The sequence below is a fragment of the Xenopus laevis genome, chromosome 3L (genome assembly GCF_017654675.1).
Source record: "Xenopus laevis strain J_2021 chromosome 3L, Xenopus_laevis_v10.1, whole genome shotgun sequence".
NCBI classification, from domain to species: domain Eukaryota; kingdom Metazoa; phylum Chordata; class Amphibia; order Anura; family Pipidae; genus Xenopus; species Xenopus laevis.
This window is the reverse complement of record NC_054375.1, coordinates 40,857,078-40,877,553: the sequence shown is the minus strand read 5'-3', so window position 1 is coordinate 40,877,553 and position 20,476 is coordinate 40,857,078. Positions and strand designations below refer to the sequence as shown.

Below are 20,476 nucleotides of genomic sequence, written 5' to 3'. Positions count from 1 at the left end.
ATAAAAACGGAACACAGGGGATCGCAGCTTAAAACACTCGTCTGTAAGAACCCTTAGTATCTTATAGAATGGTCAGTTATAAGCAACTTTTCCTATGGTCTTCATTTTTTTTTTTTTTAGTTTTTGAATTATTTGGTTTCTTCTTCTGACTCTTTTCAGATTTAAAGGGATACTGTCATGGCACTGCAATGTGTTTTTCAAAAGAGCAAAGATTTTTTTTTATATTTAATTTTGAAATCTGATATGAGGCTAAACATATAGTCAGTTTCCCAGCTGCCCCCAGTCATGTGACTTGTGCTCTGATAAACTTCAGTCACTCTTTACTGCTGTACTGCAAGTTGGAGTGATATCACCCCTCCCTTTCCCCCCAGCAGCTTAACAACAGAACAATGGGAAGGTAACCAGATAACAGCTCCCTAGCACAAGATAACAGCTCCCTGGTAGATCTAAGAACAGCACTCAATAGCTGGGCCGCAACTAGGGGTAGGCAGAGTGCCAGCACTAGGGCGCAAGGGTGGAGGGTGCCAGGCATGTGCTTACTCTTACCCCTAGTCCGGTCCCTTCTCTGCCGATCGCCCACTTGTTCCCATCTGTGCAAGTACGCATGCGTCGATTTGCGCATGCGCAAAAGCATCTTTTGGCGCATGCACGGAAGCATCTTTATGCGAAGAAGCATCTTTTCGCAGAAGCACGCAACCAGCCGGCGCAGCAGCAGGGCAGGCTACCTACGGCGCCTGCCCGGCTTGGCCCTGCTCTGCTCAATAGTAAAATCCAGGTCCCACTGAGACCCATTTAGTTACATTGCGTAGAAGGAACAACAGCCGGCCAGAAAGCAGTTCCATCCTAAAGTGCTGGCTCTTTCTGAAAGCACATGACCTGGCAAAATGATTTGAGATGGAGCCTACACACGAATATTACAACTAATTACAACTTGCTGGTTCAGGAATGAAGTTTTATATTTTAGAGTGAATTATTTGCAGTGTAAACAGTGTAATTTAGAAATAAAAACAACATCATAAAAATCATGACAGAATCCTTTAAATAGAGCTCTGCAGACACGGGCAATTTATGGTTACTAATAGGAACATGGGGTAAGGGAGAATACAAGATACTCCTAAAAAAATAAATAAGCCTTTTTTTAAATTAATAAATTTTTCTTGAAATATACAGATCCTTTTTTTTTCTTTTGTTTGGGTTGTTTTATGTTCAAGAGTACATAACAATGACATGCAGATTCATTTGCTATTAAATAGAAAATATATATTTGGTTTCTGAACAATGGGTCCACGTTATCTATATGAACACACATTGAGCCCCCTCAACATTGGCGCTAGCGTGATTCTCTTTCTGTTGTTTTCCTTAAAAAGAGCCTGGCTCCTTTGTTATTTAACCAGATAGATTTCATGTTGGATATTATCTCTGCCTCCCACGTGTACATGTTTAATGAGCTGAACGTAGTCAGTTGCCTTGGCACTTTCCCATAGTAATCAAATCTCCTTTCACTGAGCCGTCCTTCTGCAGCCTGGCAAAAAGTGCAAGTGAAACCTGTGGATTTCACCTAACAAATAAATGATCTCTTCCTTTCATTGTGCATTTCTGTGTACCGTCTCCATCATTAAAAGTGTGTTTTTTTGGGTTTTTTTAGGCTAAAGATGAGTATTAAAAGAAACCAGCTCAGTTTCTTTCCTTGTGCATTTCTCTGTACCGTCTCCATCATTATAAGTGTGTTTTTAGGGTTTTTTTTAGGCTGAAGATGAGTATTAAAAGAAACCAGCTCAGTCTCTTTCCTTGTGCATTTCTGTGTACCGTCTCCATCATTAAAAGTGTATTTTTTGTTTTTTTTTAGGCTGAAGATGAGTAGTAAAAGAAACCAGCTGGTCAAAGAGCTAGAAGAGACGACAAGGTTAATTGCATCATTGCAAGCACAACTAAAGTGGTATGTATTGTAGAAATATTCTTGTACTGCATAATGCTCCATTTTAACACCAGGTTTAAACATCCTTGCCTTCCCAGTGGCTTGGATGTGGCCGCTACCAGCTGTATTACAAAGTAAATTTGCTTTGGAGACCAGTAAAGCAAGAAGCCTCTTTCTTGAGCTCTGGCTTCCTGTTGTACTCTCCTTGCCTCCCTACTGGAAATGGCTTCTCTATATGTAATGAATTTGAGCGGAGCCACACACGCGCTTATATGCAGTTAGGGAATTTACGAATCCAACAAATTATGCTTTGATGGATTAATACATGGAGTAAGCTCCCCAACTAATTGCGTGTGTGGCTCCATTCAAATTCTCATACTACAAGTGGAAAGCCTGCACCACCAGTGCAGTCTATGGTTGATTTATGGGTGTATGGTGGACCAACTGCATTTATCACTTCTTTATATACATATACACTTTCTGTATCACTACACATACCTATGTAAAGATAAAGGTGGGAGACTGTGCACACACAGGGCCTGATTTACTCATCAGGCACCCTAAGCCTGCCATTGCTTATTGCCCCCTACCTCCCTCCACGTGAGACGTGAACATGCACAAATTCCCTTCTTCGGTCAAGAACACTGAAGATTGGTGCTGAGGAAATTTAAACAATCAAATCTCCTGCATTTCCACAATGCTTCAGAACCAATGTGGATGCAGCTAGGTGGCATACCACCCCTAAAATCCTTCTGCCCTAGGCCTGGGCCTTTCTGGCCTTCCCATAAATCTGGGCCTGTGTAGACACATACCCTGGGATCAACAGAGCCCACATCATTATTGGAAGGAAAATCCCACATATTATATGGTTGTTCTAGCATCTTCTGACTGATCATGCATCAAACAGTGCAATCAGATGCATTGCTTGTGTCAGATGACCAACAGGAAAAAGGATGAATGGAGAGGAATCTCAGCCAGACATAGAGGTATAATGCAGAACGTTCACCACCAAGTAAGACCCACAGTAAATAATAGTGTCAGACATATTCCCTGTCATAGCTGCTATAGGAGGAATCTTCAGTGTTAGCTACACAACAGCAGCAGCACAGAAGAATTTACACAGTGTCAGACTGACCCACTGGGATAACTCTTGGTGGCACTGGAGTGGACCCGTCTGCTTTTAATCATTTGGTCTGTTTCATGGTCAGTCCCTATTTCTGGATGGGAACAAAGAAGACAAGATTATAGTATATAAAGAAAGAGTCAAGAATAAGGATGGGCAAATCCGTTTTGCTTCGGCGAAAATTTGCCTCTATGCATTGAGCAAAAATTTTTTCACGTGCAACAAATTTTTCTACCCATTAGAGTCTACAGGCATCATTTTTTGTGGCAAAACTTTGCTCATCACTGGTCTAGAACCATAAAGAGATTGAGTGTATTGAGGTGGCAAAATAGTCTAACTTTTTCTGGTGGGCCCTTGGCATCTTAGTTCAACACTGGATTACAACAGAAATGAACATATAAATGAACATATTCACTCAGATAATTTGTTTCTGACAGAGAACAAAAAGTGTTACACATGCACCTCATGCATATATGCTGCAATATGAGTGATACACAGACACACATTTACATAAACTAACAACTTTACAACCCACACTGCCCTTATCATTATATTAAATGTTTTCTTAAGGGGATTCTGTCATGGGAAAACATGTTTTTTACAAAATGCATCAATTAATAGTGCTCCTCCAGCAGAATCCTGCATTGAAATCCATTTTTCAAAAGAACAAATACAATTTTTTTTAAATTTAATTTTGAAATCTGACATGGGGCTAGACATGTTCTTAGTTTCCCTCAACCATGTGACTTGTGCTTTGTCACTCTGCACTGCTGCACTGCAAGTAACCGGATAACAGCTGCATTGCTAAAAATTCTGAGAGCTGCATTGTTAAAAATTCTCACATGCTCTACCTAGAGGTAGGTAGAGGTAGGAGAACAGCACTCAATAGTAAAAATCCAAGTCCGGCAAATCCAAGTCGAGATTCCTTCAGTTACAAGAAGAAATAATAGCTTCTCTGAAAGCAATTCCATTGCGAAGTGCTGGTTCTTTCTGAAAGCACATGCCCAGGCAATATTACATGAGATGGCTACCTACACACCAATATTACAACTAAAACAATACATTTACTGGTTCAAGAATAAAAGGTAGAATGAATTACTTGCAAATGTACTCAGAGTGATTTAGTAATAAAACCCATACCAATGAAAACAAGATATGTTGTTCTATATACTTGTATGAAAGCAGAGATTTTGTTAGATTCATCCTAGACTTGGCACATTTCACTCACATTCAGAAATCCTACACAATTGTCAGGCATTTACCTGCAACTTGTTTCACCAACAACTCCCTAAGAAACAGCAACGTTTATTGGACTTCATCACCAGAAAGCAGATAGGAAGAAAGGGAGCTACAATAAAGAGCTGGCCAACACTTCTGTATAAATTATGAATGCACCGAAGCCACTATTTTGGATTCGGCTGAACCCCCGAAACCTTTGCAAAAGATTCGGCTGAATACTGAACCGAATCCTAATTTACATATGCAAATTAGGGGTGGGAAGGGAAAAACATTCTTTACTTCCTTGTTTTGTGACAAAAAGTCACGCAATTTCCCTGCCCGCCCCTAATTTGCATATGCAAATTCGGGTTATGCCGGGCCGAATCCTGCTGAAAAGGCCCAAACCCTGGCTGAATCCCAAATCGAATCCTGTATTCGGTGCATCCCTAGTATAAATGCATTCCAAAATGGCAAAGTTACCGTTACAGATATACCTGTATAATATGAGTCTAAATTAATCTTTAATTTTCTTTTTCCACTTGCTTTGCTGTGTGAGCAGTACTTTGTCGTGTGCTGAAATCCTGGAATACTGTAATTTCCTTATTACAAAAACAGTCTAAATAAAATGAATGTATGGGTTTTCGGCAGTATTTTAAAATCTAGGGTGTTTGGGTAAAATGCATAATCAACATGTGACAAGAAGATGGCACAATTATTTTAAACACTGTGCTTAGTAATGACAGCAGCACTGTAGATATGATAAATGAGTTGCTACGAAATCATAGTTAAATGGGGAAAACTGAGCAACCCGAATTTCATTTTCCAGTTATATTTCATGCGAATTTATAATGCTACAAGTACTACCTACCCTTAACAGTTCTTTTTTTCGTGTACAGGAATGGGACCTGTTATACAGTAGGGATGCACCAAATCCACTATTTTGGATTCATCCAAATCCCTCAATCCTGCATGAAAGATTTGGCCGAATACCAAACCGAATCCTAATTTGCATATGCAAGTGAAAAAAAACCTTTTTTACTTCCTTGTTTTGTGACGAAAAGTCACGTGACTTCATATGCAAATCCAGATTCTGGTTTGGCCAGGCACAAGGATTCAGCCAATTCTGAATCCAACTGAAAATAGCAGAGTCCTGAACCAAATCCTGAATTCAGTGCATCCCTATTATCCAGAAAGCTCAGAATCACAGGAAGGCCATCTCCCATATTTAAATAGCATTTTTTAAAACGATTTAGGGATAAAACAGCACCTTGTACAGGTATGGGATCCGTAACCCGGAAACCCATTATCTAAAAAGCTCAGAATTACGGAAAGGTCATCTCCCATAGACTTCATTATAATCAAATAATCCCAATTTTTAAAAATGATTTCCTTTTTCTCTGTAATACTAAAACAGTAACTTGTACTTAATCCCAACTAAGATATAATGAATCCATATTGGAAGCAAAACCAGCCTTTTGGGTTGAATTAATGTTCAGATGATTTTTAGAAGACTTAAGGTATGGAGATCCAAATTACAGAAAGATCCCTTGTTCGGAAAACCCCAAGTCCCGAGCATTCTGGATAATAGCTATATAAGCATCTATGTAGAAACTATTTATCTTACAGATCTGTCACAATACAAAGTAAAGGTCAAGTAGGATTCTAAATAATTAAGTCATTCAGTTATGTGACTTATTGCAGTAGATGTAGTCATTATTAAAACGAGTTCTAATAATTGTGTTGATTATTAGGGATGGGCGAATTTGACCCGTCTCATCAAAAATTCGCCGCCAGCGAAATGTCCCCAATGACAATTACAATCTATGGGCGTCAAAAAAAATGTCGTTGCGCGGCGAAATTTTTTTGACGCGCGTCTTTTTATTTTGACGCACGACGCCATACAAGTCTATGGGCGTCATTTTTTCGGCGAAACGAGGCCATCCCTATTGATTACAAATAAACAGCATATCGGTAAACATGCTTCATGAGTTAGTACAAGGTCACATTTGCTTTCAGATAAATGCCTTTCTAAAGGGAATGTATATGTATTCATATGGAGGTCCTTTTCAAATTTGAGCTGAAGTATTCCGAAATATAGACTGATGAGATGTTATTTTGTCTTTTCAGTCTTTCCACCAGCATGCAGTCCCTTTCCTCAGGCAGCAGCCCAGGATCTTTAGCTTCTAGTAGAGGATCTCTAGCAACATCCAGTCTGGACTCCTCAACATCTGCCAGTGTTTCTGATCTTTACTACGAGCAGCTGGATCATTTCGATTCAGAATACCAGAACAAAGTGGACTTCTTGATTCAGGAAGGAGCAATAGGTTATAGACCATCTGGGTGCATCACAACCATTCATGAAAATGAGGTGGTGAGGTCTCAAAAGACTGATCCAGCCAAACGTGTGCAAGCACTGAGGTCTCTGTCTGGGACACCTAAGTCAATGACATCGTTATCGCCAAGGTCATCTCTGTCCTCTCCGTCTCCTCCTTGTTCGCCTCTTGTAACAGATCCGCTGTTTACTGTAGATGCTTTTCTGAGTCAAATTGATTTTGAAGATATTGACCTGCCTCTGAGCTTTACTGAACTTGATGTAGGTGCTGGCAGGGATGGCTACCAACACGATACAGATGAAAAACCTTCAGGACAAGGTGGTAAGAAAACGCGTTTTCCATTTTATTACAAATATATATATATCTATATGTAGAGAGAGAGAGAGAGAGAGAGAGAGAGAGAGAGAGAATCATTTGCCTAAAATGAACTCTATAGGAGATGGCCTCCCCATAAGATCCTATACATGATGAATATATATGAATTCCTGTTTATGAATAGAGCTGAACAGAGTGTTCATTTTTTGCTACCCTGTATCGCTTACATTACATGTATATTACAGGTTTGGGAGTGTCCAGTCTGAGTGTGGCCGGAGTGTCAGCTGCAGTGTCAGATGAATCTGTAACTGGGGACAGTGGAGTCTATGAGGCAACAAACCAGAGGTACTATATTTTCAACTATAATGTTTCAGTGGGAATTCAACCTTAGTAGCTGCTAATACAAAAATAGACTTTATTTTGAAGAAGTGTATTTCTTATTTTATCTTTTAGGAGGACAGTCTATTCTGTCATTGTTCTCATAGTGTCAAAGGAACAGTTCAGTGTAAAAATTAAAACTGGGTAAATAGATAGATGTGCAAAATAAAAAATGTTTCTAATATAGTTAGTTAGCCAAAAATGTAATGTATAAAGACTGGAGTGACTGGATGCCTAACATTATAGCCAGAACACTACTTCCTGCTTTGCGGCTCTCTAACTCTGAGTTAGTCAGCAATTTGAAGGCGGGCCACATAGGACATAACTGTTCAGTGAGTTTGCAATTGATCCTTAGCATTCAACTCAGAATCCTCAAGTAACTGATTACTGTCTGGTAACAATCAGTGGAAACCAAGAGAGCTGAAAAGCAGGAAGTAGGTTTCTGGCTATTATGTTAGACACCCAGTCACTCCAGTCTTTACATTACATATTTGGCTAACTAACTATATTAGAAACATTCATTTTGCACAGCCTATTTGCTAATTTTAGGTTCTACCTCTGTATGAAATTGGGAAAACCAGTGCAGAAAGTTCAGCCAGTGGCTTAAAGGGAAAGCAATTCAATAGCAGTATTTATTACTGAAGTTTTATACCTAGTTAGCTATGTGGCTGTGAGAGGGGAGTGCAGAGATGAGATTCTACTGAATGAAGGAAAAGATGCTCTATGTATTGATTACCAGCTTTTGAGTTTCTCTTTTAGAACATTGATGGAAAATACAGTGTTTGATGGTGAAGACTCCGGGATCATGGATACTGCCAAGATCAAAATAGGGATGAAGTAAGGATGACATGTAGATGTTCCTCAGATTAGATATCTTTATAATGTCACTATTTAGCTTGAAGGGAAAATAGTTCAGTTATGTCATAAGTGCAGTGGGTAACTTGTGCTTTTCTCCGCAGAGTTGTGCCTACAACCACTTTCATTAATGGTACTCACACCTCCCTATATTTGTGTTTGTCCTTTCTACCTTCTGTTCCTAACTGAGTGCTACTTCGCTTATGGACAGAGGGGAAACCTGGAATTAAAACGTTGAGCTACTACTATCTTCAGACTAGGGATGTACTGAATCCAGGATTCGGTTCAGGATTCGGCCTTTTTCAGCAGGATTCGGATTCAGCCGAATCCTTTTGCCCGGCCAAACCGAATCCTAATTTGCACATGTAAATTAGGTTCGGGTCAGGGAGGTTTTCCCCTTTGCATATGCAAATTCGGAATCGCTTCGGTATTCGGCGTTCAGAATCGTCCGAATCTTTCGCAAAGGATTCGGGGGTTTGGCCGAATCCATTTTTTACATTTGGACGCAAGAGAATCGTTGGGAAAATGGATAATTCTGGGGGGAAAACATGTTGATTGAGCTTAATATTAATTTACACTTTGTTCACTGCTCTTTGGAAAGTGAATGTGCCCAGGTCGGACTGGGCCAGTGGGAAACAAACCCAGTGGGCCCCGGCGGCCCAGACCTACTCCCTGTCACCACTGCTCCTGGCAGAAAAGGTACGAGAGTGGTTGGAGGATGTGTGTACGCAGCAGGGGGACAGCAGCCCCGGTGGGCCCCCAGTACGACCCTGAATGCTCCCTAATATAGGCTAGAAGACAAATTGCTGGAAATAAATGCTGCTGAAATTAGTAGCACAGATTACGATTGGCTTTGTGTTGCAGCCCCATCAGATGCCCCAAACAGCTGCAGAGAGGACAATTAATGACAGAACAGCTTCTTATCCCAGTACTACTGCTTCCACTTGCTAAGGGAGTTCTGTTATGTGACCCTGTGGTGTTTACAGAGTAGGCAGATCAAGTACTTTCGGTATGTCCAAGAGTATGTATATATTTTAATAGCCCATCACATTTAAAAAGGCTTTTAGAACAATGGTATAGTAAATAACCCCAGGTGTCCTTTTGAACAAGGTTGTGTAGAAGTTTTAAAACTGTATGCATTACAGTTCCGTTGGAATCAATGCCACAAGTTCTAAGGATGCGTTAAACACCATTGCAATGAATGAAAAGAAAAATCTGGGCATACAAGACACTGGCTTAGGATATACAACTGCAAAAGATATAAAAGATTTTTGCTGTTTTGTTAAATACTGTGAGGTTTCTTATAATTAAATAACTAAGCTAGCTTTTGCAGAACCAGTGGAAATGGAAGCAGGAAACTTCTTCCTCCAACAAATCATTTCTTATAATGTAAATAATACAACTTATGTTATGGGGCTTACTGTTTATTCTTATTTTATTTATAGGTATGATGAGAAAAACAAGCAGTTTGCTGTGTTTGTTATTCAGCTAGACAATGCGGCAGCTTTGTTACTGCATCAGGAGGAAAAACTGTAAGTGGGATAAGAAAAAAAATTCTCATTGCTTGTATGTGGGGAAGCATTGCACTGATTGAAGAGACTGTTTGTTTATTTGTACTGAAAGGTTGGAAGACATCTTACTGCATAGATCTCTGTACTTAAAATGATGACCAGTAGAATCTCAGTCGTTAATACAACTTGCAGAGGACAGTAATATATAGTGGATAATGTGCCCCTTATAGATCATATAGAAGCCACAAAGAGTTACGTGACTATGCAGGTCACACAACTCCAAGGTTTTTGAAGATAAAAATAGTAGAGGCACATTCTTCATTATAATCTACAAATTGCAGTGGTTTAACTCCCAGGGGAGTGGGGGATGCCCAAGGGAGCGCCCCCCCCCCTCAAATCAGCCCCACTGCAGGGAGGACTGAAGCTAAGGTCATGTACCTGACGTTTGTTCCTATGGGTGCAGACTTGCAGGTTTTGCACCTAGGCCCATGGACCGTGGTTAAACCACTGCTTTCAAAAAGGGTGCATGATGAGAAACAAGACAGTGGCCCCATTGCTGTGAATTATGGGGGTCTGGGTGTGGGAATCTGCTATCATTTCTTTCCCCTCTTGCTTCCTCCACTGTCAGTGTTCTTCCACTGTGTCCCCTTCTGTTCCGCTTTTTTTCCAGTCACTATTTAGCTCTGTTGTGAAGGCAGGGATTTAGGGATTTGGGGCTTTGGGAGCTGCAGGCAGGTGAGTGAAGGCGCAGCAGAAGACAGGTGGATGGGGATCACTAGGAGAGACACACAGATTAGCGTGTTTGCCTTTAAATTATAAACAGTGGTTTCTTGCATCAGAATGCCTTGTTTATAACGACATCATTTACAGTTTGTCCCAAAGAAAAACTATAGATCATATGGGCAACAATGTACCCCCTATTGTAAAATATAAATTATATGTAAGTCATTATATTATTATTATAAGTCACCGAGCAGTTCCATGACCATACAAAAACTCAAAGCTGAAGGCCAAGTGCTTTTTATACAGGTCATGGAACTTAATTACAGCTTCACAGGAACAATTTTCAGCTGCAGGTTCCCATTTAATGCAATGGTATTTATACATGTTTCAGTTATATTTGTACTCTTGTCTTAAATACAGCATGAGGTTACATACTAGTTTATTTCATTGTGTTAGTTGTTATATTGTAATATCCACAGTAAAAATGTGGTTATCATGTATTTAGGAATGGAAATATAGACAAACATTGTATAGCATTTGAGTAAGTTCCTGCATTGCTCTTGTCTGACAGTTTCTGATTCTGATGTTGTTCCCCCCCCCCCCACCAAAGGTACATCCGTGTAGCAGTTCTTCCCTGTTCTGAAAGCACAAGTTGTTTGTTCCGGACAAGGGCCCTGGAGCAGTCTGACACTCTCTTGTATAATGAGATGTTTTTGGTTGCTGCATCCCATTCTGCTTTGCGCCAGAAGACCCTAAGAGTTGATGTCTGCACAAGACATAACAACCATCATGAAGAATGCCTGGTACTGACGTTTATTTAAATGGAAAATCTATTACAGGATTGTTTTTTTCCCTTGCAAAATGTTACAATAAAGTTTAGCTGATATAACATGGTAATAAGTGGTAACAAACACCTCTGTTTTAATCTGAAACCTCTGTAGCTGTCAATTGTGGTATTAAATAGCATAGATGGAGTAGGGAATCCTTTAACACTTACTCCCAGACAACTCAGAGTTACTGTGAGCAAAATAAAGCAAACGGTTCTTCTCCTGTTATAATGTTGAAATGCTATGTAACTGACTTTAAGGGTCAGGCCACACAGGGCGCTTTGGAGAGATTTGGTCGCCTGGCGACTAATCGGCTCGTTTTTGCGGCGACCAATCTCCCCAAATGCCTTCCCTGTTCCTGTGCCGGCTAAAATTAAAAAACGCCGGCGCTAATCACACGTGGCGATTCGTTTTCCAAAGTCGCCCGAAGTTTCCTCGTGAGGCAACTTCGGAAAACGAACCACCGCATGTGATTAGTGACAGTGGTTTAACTTTTTAGCCGGTGCAGGAACAGGGAAGGCGTTTTGGGAGATTGGTCGCCGCAAAAACGAGCCAATTAGTCGCCAGGTGACCAAATCTCCCCAAAACGCCGTGTGTTGACTTACCCTAATGGCACCCCCAGTGAGTAAAGCTTTCCTTGTCCTTTAATGAATGCCTCACCTCTTACATGGGAATGCTCGGGACCTGGGGTTTTCCAAATAAGGGATATTTCCATAATTTGGAATTCTGTAACTTAAGTCTACTAAAAATTATTTAAATATTAATTAAGCCAAATAGGCTGGTTTTGATTCCAATAAGGATTAACCATATCTTAGTGGGGTAATGTTTTGTTATTACAGAGAAAAATGGAGTGCGTTTTAAAATCTTAAAGAATTTGATTAAAATTGAGCCTATGGGAAATGACCTTCCTGTAATTTGGAGCTTTCGAATAATGGATCCCATACTTGTACTTGCAAAGTCACCAAAAGAGTGTGTATGGAGCTTGGATACCTAAAAGGGAGACTTTACTCTGCAACTGACATTCGCTCAGGATGTGCCTTACAAAATTTGCTAATTTGATATTTTAATAAAAATGGGAGAATTCCACACTTAAATCAAATATACCCTGAGCAGTTGACCAACCTATTAGGCGCAATTCAATAACCTTGGCAATCGAAGTATAATTTGGTGGGCCCTGGTTTTCTGGGATATTGTCTAGTTTAGTTTAGAGTAGCACAAAAGTGTGATACATTGACTGGATGGTCACGACATCCGGGGGAGCACTACTAGTTAAGTATTGGATCCGTTATCTAGACTTTTCAAACAATAAAAACAAGTGTTGAGATATATATATATATATATATATATATATATATATATATATATATATATATATATATATATATATATATGGAGAGACAGTTTTATTTGGAAGAAGTTAAAGTGGAATTTCACCTTTAAATCATTTCTTAATACAGGTATGGGATCTGTTATCCGGAAACCCATAATCCAGAAAGTTCCGAATCACGGAATGGCCATCTCCCAAAGACTCTATCCGGCGGAAAGAGCACTTCGTTTTCCGAAGTCAACCGGTTTCCTCGTAAGGCAACTTCGGGTGACTTCGGAAAACGAAGTGCTCAGAGTACCATCCCACCGGCGATTTACATTCTAGTCTGCGGGAAGGCAGTTCGTGGAGATTAGTCACCTGAAGAAGAATCCCGAATCTTCGTGTGTGTCTCTGCCCTAAATCTATAAGGAATCCTGAAGAAAGATATAACTAATGAAGGCAGACCCGTCATAAGTACCAGGCAACGTAGCCGTGTTGTACTTTCCAAGCAGGTTTTTTAGTGGTTTCCAATTGGGAAGTTCAAAAGAGCGATTTGCTATTTATAGCCAAATGCATATTTCCATTTAATTGGATGTCCTTTTTATCTCAGGAACAGATGTACGTAGTGGTGGGCTTGTTGCCATGGCGGCAGCTTGATGGCTGGTCACATTCTGTACATAGCAGCACAATAACACGGTGCCACTCTGAGCACTTTCCTTGCATGAACTGCGGCTTGTGCTTGTCAGCATCACTTTTGGGAGGAAATAGATTCCTTTTCTTGAAGTGGAATGAGTACTGAGCAGCAAGATAACCTTCCCTCTCCTACTTCATTTCATTAAAACTATCCCAGCTTATGATGCCCATACGTATGAAAGGGATACATTTAGCTGCTTTTATGCACATTTTGAAAGTGAAAACACGGGTTATTAAAAAAAATAGCCCTAGGAAAAGTTGATTAGATTTTCTTTGCCTCATTTTGCAACACTTACAATGAAAATCTACTTGCCTAACCATATAATTAGTAGGGATGTATCATAGAGAAGAAAGGAATAAACAGCTTCAGGCAGTACTTAATAAACTGCAAGTGTTCATTTATTAGCAGTGTGCAACACTACATGTTTCGGGTACAAACCCTTTTTCAATCCTCCTTCCTTAATTAGTAGGGATGCACCGAATCCAGGATTCCATTCAGGATTCCGTTCAGGATTCGGCCTTTTTCAGCAGTATTCAGCCTGGCCGAATCGAATCCTAATTTGCATATGCACTAACCAAGGAAGTAAAATATTTTTCCACCGCTTTCTCCTTTCCCTCCCCTAATTTGCATATGTAAATTAGGATCTGGTTCGGTATTCGGCAGAATCTTTCACAAAGTCATTGGGGATTCTGCCGAATCCCAAATAGTGGATTCGGTACATCCCTAATGCACTAGAATTTAAATTACTCTCCCAATAGAATTATATTGCGTGGTCAGAAGGTAGGCTTTATCCATGGAAGGGACCAAAGGTCAACCATTGTTGCACAGGCTATTTGATTTGTTATGTGACAACATGAAGGCATGGGAACCACTCCCTATAGATTCTTTTGGTGAAAATTCTTCTGCCCAAAATGTGTTGCCACTGTTGCTTGGGATATCTGCTTGAAATTAGACATCTGTGCTGAAAAAAAACTTGATGTTTTAATACAATTCATGTCACATTACTGTATCATTCATTCTGTTGAAAATGCCGTTTTCCTGGATAATGAACTGCTTGTTCACATCTATTAGGGACTTTTCACAACAGTGAAAAAAAAAGTGTTATTGTAATAAAATACAAGTATAGGATCCATTAGCCAAAAAGCTCTGAATTACAGAAAGGCCATCTCCTATAGAATCTATTTTAAGCAAGTAATTAAATTGAAAATAATTTCCTTTTCTTCTGTAATAATAATACAGTACCTTGTACTTGATCCCAACTAAGATATAATTAATGCTTATTGGAAGCAAAACAATCCTATTGGGTTTAATTAATGTTTAAATTATTTTAAGATATAAGATCTAAATTACAGAAAGACCCCTTATATGGAAATTTCCTGGTCCCATGCAGTCTGGATAACAGATCCCATACCTGTATATATTTTAACCCTCCTCTCACTTCTAGCAGGGAGAGCTTCACTAGATGTTCCACTGCATAACCATGCCTAGCCAGCATCTTCTCTAATAGAAAATATATTGTATGTTACATCACATATTAGTTGTCTTCCACTCTCAATACAGAACAACAACTTTCCCTTCTTGCAGAATGACATAAGGTTTGGTAAACATGCCCGGCATATTCCTGTGCTGGCTTACTAACGTTTTCTTTACCTATAGGGCGGATCACAAATAAGCTTGGCTGACGTCTGCCATTCTGAAGGACAGGAAGCCCATTGGTACAACCTTTTAAGTTACCGATATCTGAAGAGACAATCCAAAACGAGCAAGCAGAAAATGAGTTGTACTGAGGAAAGCGGTATTGAAAATCCAGTAAGTATGATAAAAAGTGCCACGGACAACCTTAATTATACCTGAAGTTTATATCTGAAGTTTAGTCCAAAGATGATTGCAACACTCTATTTTTAATGACTTGGGTGATGGGCTCACTTTAAAGGGCAGATTTATTAAGGGTCGAGTTGTGTTTTCCACGAAAAATCCGATTTTTCAGTCAAAATCAAATTTTTCTAGGTTACAAAGAAAACTCAAATTTTTGGGGGGTTTTGTAAAAAAAAAAAAAAAAAACTCAAATTTTTCAAGGACCACATCAATGAGCCGATGTAGTCATCTCCAGATGAGATTTTTAGACTTGTTTGATCCATATCTGCCAGTTTTTTGCGAGATATCAGCCCTTCGGAGTGCCCCATATACTGGCAGATAAGCTGCCACCTCTGACTGAAGGAGCCAATCAGCAGATAAAATCTGCCCGTGTATGGTCATCTTAAGAGTTTAAGGGGTTGTTCACATTTGAATTAACTTTTAAGTGTGATGTAGAAAGTGATATTCTAAGACAATTTGCTATTGGTTTTAATTTTTTAAATTTGTTTAGCTTTTTATTAAGCAGCTCTCCAGTTTGCAATTTCAGTAGTCCAGTTGCTAGGGTCCAAATACCCTAGTAACCATGCACTGATTTACACAAGAAACTGCAATATGAATAGGAAAGAGGCCTGAAAAATAATAACGTGGCAATAACAATACATTTGTAGCCTTACAGAGCATTTGCTTTTTTGAAAACTGGAAAGAGTCAGAAGAAAAAGGCAAAGTTGTTTTGCAATTCTATTACATACTAATAGTTTACTTAAAGGTGAACCACCCGTTTAAATGTCCAGACCTACACAATAAAGATATACACTTTCTCATGAATGAGTGTTGCAATGCTATTGCGTGTGTTGGGAACCTCTACTGAGCTCATATTAAGATGCAACATTGAGGACTATGATAATGATCCTTCTTTTCCAGGACTCAGTGAGTGCCCTCCTAGTACAGACTGCTGCTGAATTAGAGGCTGTCAGAAAGCAGATTGGAGAAAGCACAGAACCACCTGAGTACAACTGGTAAGTAGCAAAAGCTTTTGCCTTGCAGCTTATCATTCCATGGATTGTTTTTGTTACTATTATAAGGATCCTGGAATCACATATTTAACACATTTTATTATACTATATCATATCTATGTGCTATTTTGCATCACACAAGGCCTATAGTATCTCTACGGTCTTGTGCCCTTCCCTCAGGGTTGCTCAGTTTGTCATTCCAGAAAAATTCCCACCTAATGAGGCTCATGACCTGCTGTAAGTATAGATCCTGCACTGACTTGTGGGATAGTGGCCTTTAAAATGAGCTTACTGGTGTGAACGTGGGTGTTTTGTGTTATTGGGGAGTTTTAGCTGTTTGAAAAATAGGGAACTGTCCAGTTTACAGCCTTTGCTAATATTGTTTTTGTTTATTAGGCCAGAAAAGAAGGATACCGTCGCAGATAAAAATGGCATTAGTGAAAATGAAGGAGATGAAGAATTTGATGGAGATGTACAGTGTGAAACAAAAGATTCAGACAAGCAGGCAGCTGCCGACTCCGACTTTGTAAAGGTGTGCTTACTTTCTATTGGTCCAAGTCCTGTGTAATGTGCCCTTTTTTCTATTAGTCCAAGTCCTGTGTAATGTGCCCTTTTTTCTATTAATCCAAGTCCTGTGTAATGTGCCCTTTTTTTCTATTAGTCCAACTCCTGTGTAATGTGCCTCTTTTTCTATTAGTCCAAGTCCTGTGTAATGTGCCTCTTTTTCTATTAGTCCAAGTCCTGTGTAATGTGCCCTTTTTTCTATTAGTCCAAGTCCTGTGTAATGTGCCCTTTTTTCTATTAGTCCAAGTCCTGTGTAATGTGCCTTTTTCTAATTGGGTATGGTTCTGTGTGATGTAATTTATGTAATATATTTCTATTGGTCGGTGACTTTGTAATGAGCTTTTCTCTGATTGGATAAGGCTTTGTGGGATGCAATGTATGTAAACCCTATTGGTCGACACCCCTTTAAAAAGATTGTATTAATGGGAGACCAACAGCCTATGAGTAAGTGGCCACTAAGGTTCAAAACGCGTTAGGCTGTTTGTCCTAATAAAGTCTTTTTAACTTTATAAATACTCAGGCTACGGCTTCACTACTAGAGGGTCTCTTCCTATTTGAAATTTCTGTATATTCTAAAAACGATTGGTCACCCTTGGGCAGGGGGTTTTACCGGGAAGAAACCACTTTGTTTAACTTTTTTCTTCTTTGTTTTGATTTATGATTTTGTTTAGAGAACAGAGCTACACACCATTGTTTATTTCTGCTCATTATATGTAGTGTTACTGGCAGCACTAGTGGTTTCTCTCAGGGATCATTGAATAATATGCAAAATGCAAGAATAAAACACAGGACAAAAATGTAGCACCCCAGATGCTGCTTCTCACAGTACTACTCCAAGGAAATCATTGGTAACTATGCATTGGGGCAAAGGATTTTTTTTTTTTATTTAATAGAAGGGTTTGTTTTGAATATGGTGGTGGAAAGGAACAAAATGTTGCTAGGAGATACCACTATCATTAATGAGCAGATTCAAAAATAATAATATTTCCTAACCTTTTTCAATTTCTTTTGGAATTTTCCCTACATTTTTTTTGGAGTAACGTGTTCATTTTTCATGTGGCTTTGAGGGAACAGTGGAAACACTAAAACCTTAAAACATATTCAGCAATGGGTAGAGCAACGTTCATTAAATCTGGGAAATAATGGATACTATGTGATATTTCCTCAAACGCATTAATTTTTCCAACTTTTCTGTAGCTGTACAAGTATTAATGTGTAATACATTCTTCACAGGTGGACAAAGAGACGAATACAGAAGGCCTTGCACTGTCCTCATCTTCCGTTCGTCCGAAAGACAAGAGAGCAGGCAATCCAATGCAGGCACCATTCATAAGAGGCAGCACAATTATACGCTCCAAGACATTCTCTCCGGGACCACAAAGCCAGTATATTTGCCTGGTAAGAAACGACGAGATTGTTAAGAGGACAAAGTGATAATCACTGGGCGATTGTTGCAATCCGGCTTGATTCGCGTGTTACCATGGCAACCTCTCCTGGGGTAGAAGGCGGCTCATGATTTTTATTTATGCGCATGCACTGACTGGTGATTTAATCGTATCCGCATGCTCCATGGTCTTGGGGAAGGAGAGGTGAATCTTGGATCTCTTTTTACTTAAGTTAGCAGTTTTTCTAACACATTGGCTTTTGAACTGAAGAGGGCTGGAAATAGAGGGCAGCACTGAAGGTATCCCTTTTAATAGAAGTTAACTGTTTAATAGCCTTTCCTTTTCCTTTAAACTGGTATAAGACGTGCATTGATAATGGCTTTTTCATTAAAATTAAAATATGTTTAATTTTTGCAATTTTTAGCTGAATCGCAGTGATAGTGACAGCTCAACTCTATCTAAAAAGCCGCCTTTTGTCAGGAATGCAATGGAGAGACGCAGCGTAAGAGTCAAGCGGGTAAGTGTATAACATGGCTCACTTGCATTCTTCTTCCCTTGGCTGCTTCTTATCCTTCGGTTTATCTCATAGTGGCAGAGGAAAGAAGATTATCTGTTAAAATGGACATATAACAGGGCCTGTAGATTAACTCTTTGATCTTGCCACTCCATGTGTTGCCAAACACAAAGTCAAATCTAGGGGGCTGGGGTGATGGTCCTCTCAACATCATAGATTTCCATTCCCTGCCATGTAAACATAGTCCCTTAATGCTATCATTTGAGGGAATATGTTTCTTTTTCCATTTTCACACATTTGATATGGACTATTGCTCATTTCATATAACCTAAATGCCAAATAGTAGCGCTTACTTTTATTAGGCTAGCCAAGATGAAGCCGTTATTCTGTATCTACACTCTAGGCGATATATAGTATTGTTTTGTGTTATGCCACCATTAGTAAAAGAGGGAATGTATTTCTTATCATCGGGGAGTATTTTTCTGAAAGATGCACTGTAAAGCTTGGTCTTGGTATGTGCTACCCCATGGAGTGAGCTCAGCACAAGCTTCTGCCCTTTAAATGTCTTTTGTTGGGGTCCTCAAACTTTTAGGGGCACATTTACTTAGCTCGAGTGAAGGATTAGAATGAAAAATACTTAGAATTTTGAAGTATTTTTTTGGCTACTTTGACTATCGAATTGGCTACTTCAACCTTCGACTTCGAATCAAACGATTCAAACTAAAAATCGTTTAATTATTCGACCATACGATAGTCAAAGTACTGTCTCTTTAAAAAAAACTTCAACCACCTACTTCGCCACCTAAAACCTGCCGAGCACCAATTTCAGCCTATGGGGAAGGTCCCCATAGACTTTCCTAGCAATTTCTGATCAAAGAAAAATCGTTCGATCGATGGATTAAAATCCTTCGAATCGTTCGATTAGAAGGATTTAATCGTTCAATCAAACGAATTGCGGTAAATCCTTTGACTTTCGAAGTCGATGGATTTAACTTCGATGGTAGTAAATGTGCCCCCAAACGTTTATATTGGTGCATTAGTGAAATTACATTATTTAACAGAACACAATTAAAAGGAGTGGCATACTCTTTAAGTTCATTTCTAGTACGTTATAGAATGGCCAAATCTAAGCAACTTTTCAATTAGTCTTTGTAATTTTTTTTTTTATATATATATATATATATATAGTTTTTGAATTATTTGCCTTCTTCTGACTTTCTTCAAATGGGGGACACTGACTAAAAAACAAATGCTCTGTAGGACTAGACATTTATTCTTTTTGCTACTTTTTATGATTAATCTTTTTATTGAGGTACTCTCCGAGTCATATTCTTGTATTCAAATCAATGCATGGTTACTAGGGTAATTTGGACCCCAGCAACCAGATTGCTTAATCTTGGCTGGAGAACTGCTAAATAACCACAAATAAAAATACAAACCAACTGCAAATTGTCAGAATATCAGTCTCTGGGGCAAATTTACTAAGCGGCAAAAATTCGCCAGTTTGCCCCTCTACATCTTACTGAACATTAATTTGAAGGTGAACAACCCCTTTAATGCTGTAGGACAGAACACAAGCACATAACATTTAATAAAGAGGCCAAAGTGTTTCACTTGGGCCTCAAAATCATTGCAAGTACGGTTCACAAGTACCGTAATGCTGTTCTTAGCATTTGAGAAATATGAGGATGAGGTTATTTGTGATGCCCATTTGCTTAAAATGTGTTCAGTATGTCTGTCTATTTGGTGTACAGTAACAAGATTGCCTGATGGATGGGGAGGGAGAAATGAGACAAGGCCTCAGCTAGTGAGGCATATTATGGAGCTAAAATTAGGGGCAGTTTATTGGTTGGTTGGCTAGAGGAGTCCCAAATAAAGGGCTAGAGCTCTGACTGACTTGGAATTTGGAGAGTGTTAGAAAGTTAAGATTCTGGGAGAAAAGATTAAT

General features: G+C 39.3%; 1 protein-coding gene across 1 annotated transcript in view; it reads left to right on the top strand.

Moving 5' to 3' along the window:
• Nucleotides 1-20,476, top strand: part of wwc1.L (WW and C2 domain containing 1 L homeolog) — a 107,887-nt gene that overhangs the window by 79,094 nt on the left and 8,317 nt on the right. Inside the window, exons 10-20 of the mRNA XM_041586170.1 lie at nucleotides 1,847-1,936; nucleotides 6,384-6,910; nucleotides 7,150-7,249; nucleotides 8,042-8,119; nucleotides 9,583-9,669; nucleotides 10,982-11,174; nucleotides 14,855-15,007; nucleotides 15,974-16,068; nucleotides 16,462-16,597; nucleotides 17,863-18,027; nucleotides 18,439-18,531. Of these exons, the coding sequence (XP_041442104.1) occupies nucleotides 1,847-1,936; nucleotides 6,384-6,910; nucleotides 7,150-7,249; nucleotides 8,042-8,119; nucleotides 9,583-9,669; nucleotides 10,982-11,174; nucleotides 14,855-15,007; nucleotides 15,974-16,068; nucleotides 16,462-16,597; nucleotides 17,863-18,027; nucleotides 18,439-18,531 (1,717 nt within the window). The remainder of the gene's footprint in view (nucleotides 1-1,846; nucleotides 1,937-6,383; nucleotides 6,911-7,149; nucleotides 7,250-8,041; nucleotides 8,120-9,582; nucleotides 9,670-10,981; nucleotides 11,175-14,854; nucleotides 15,008-15,973; nucleotides 16,069-16,461; nucleotides 16,598-17,862; nucleotides 18,028-18,438; nucleotides 18,532-20,476) is intronic.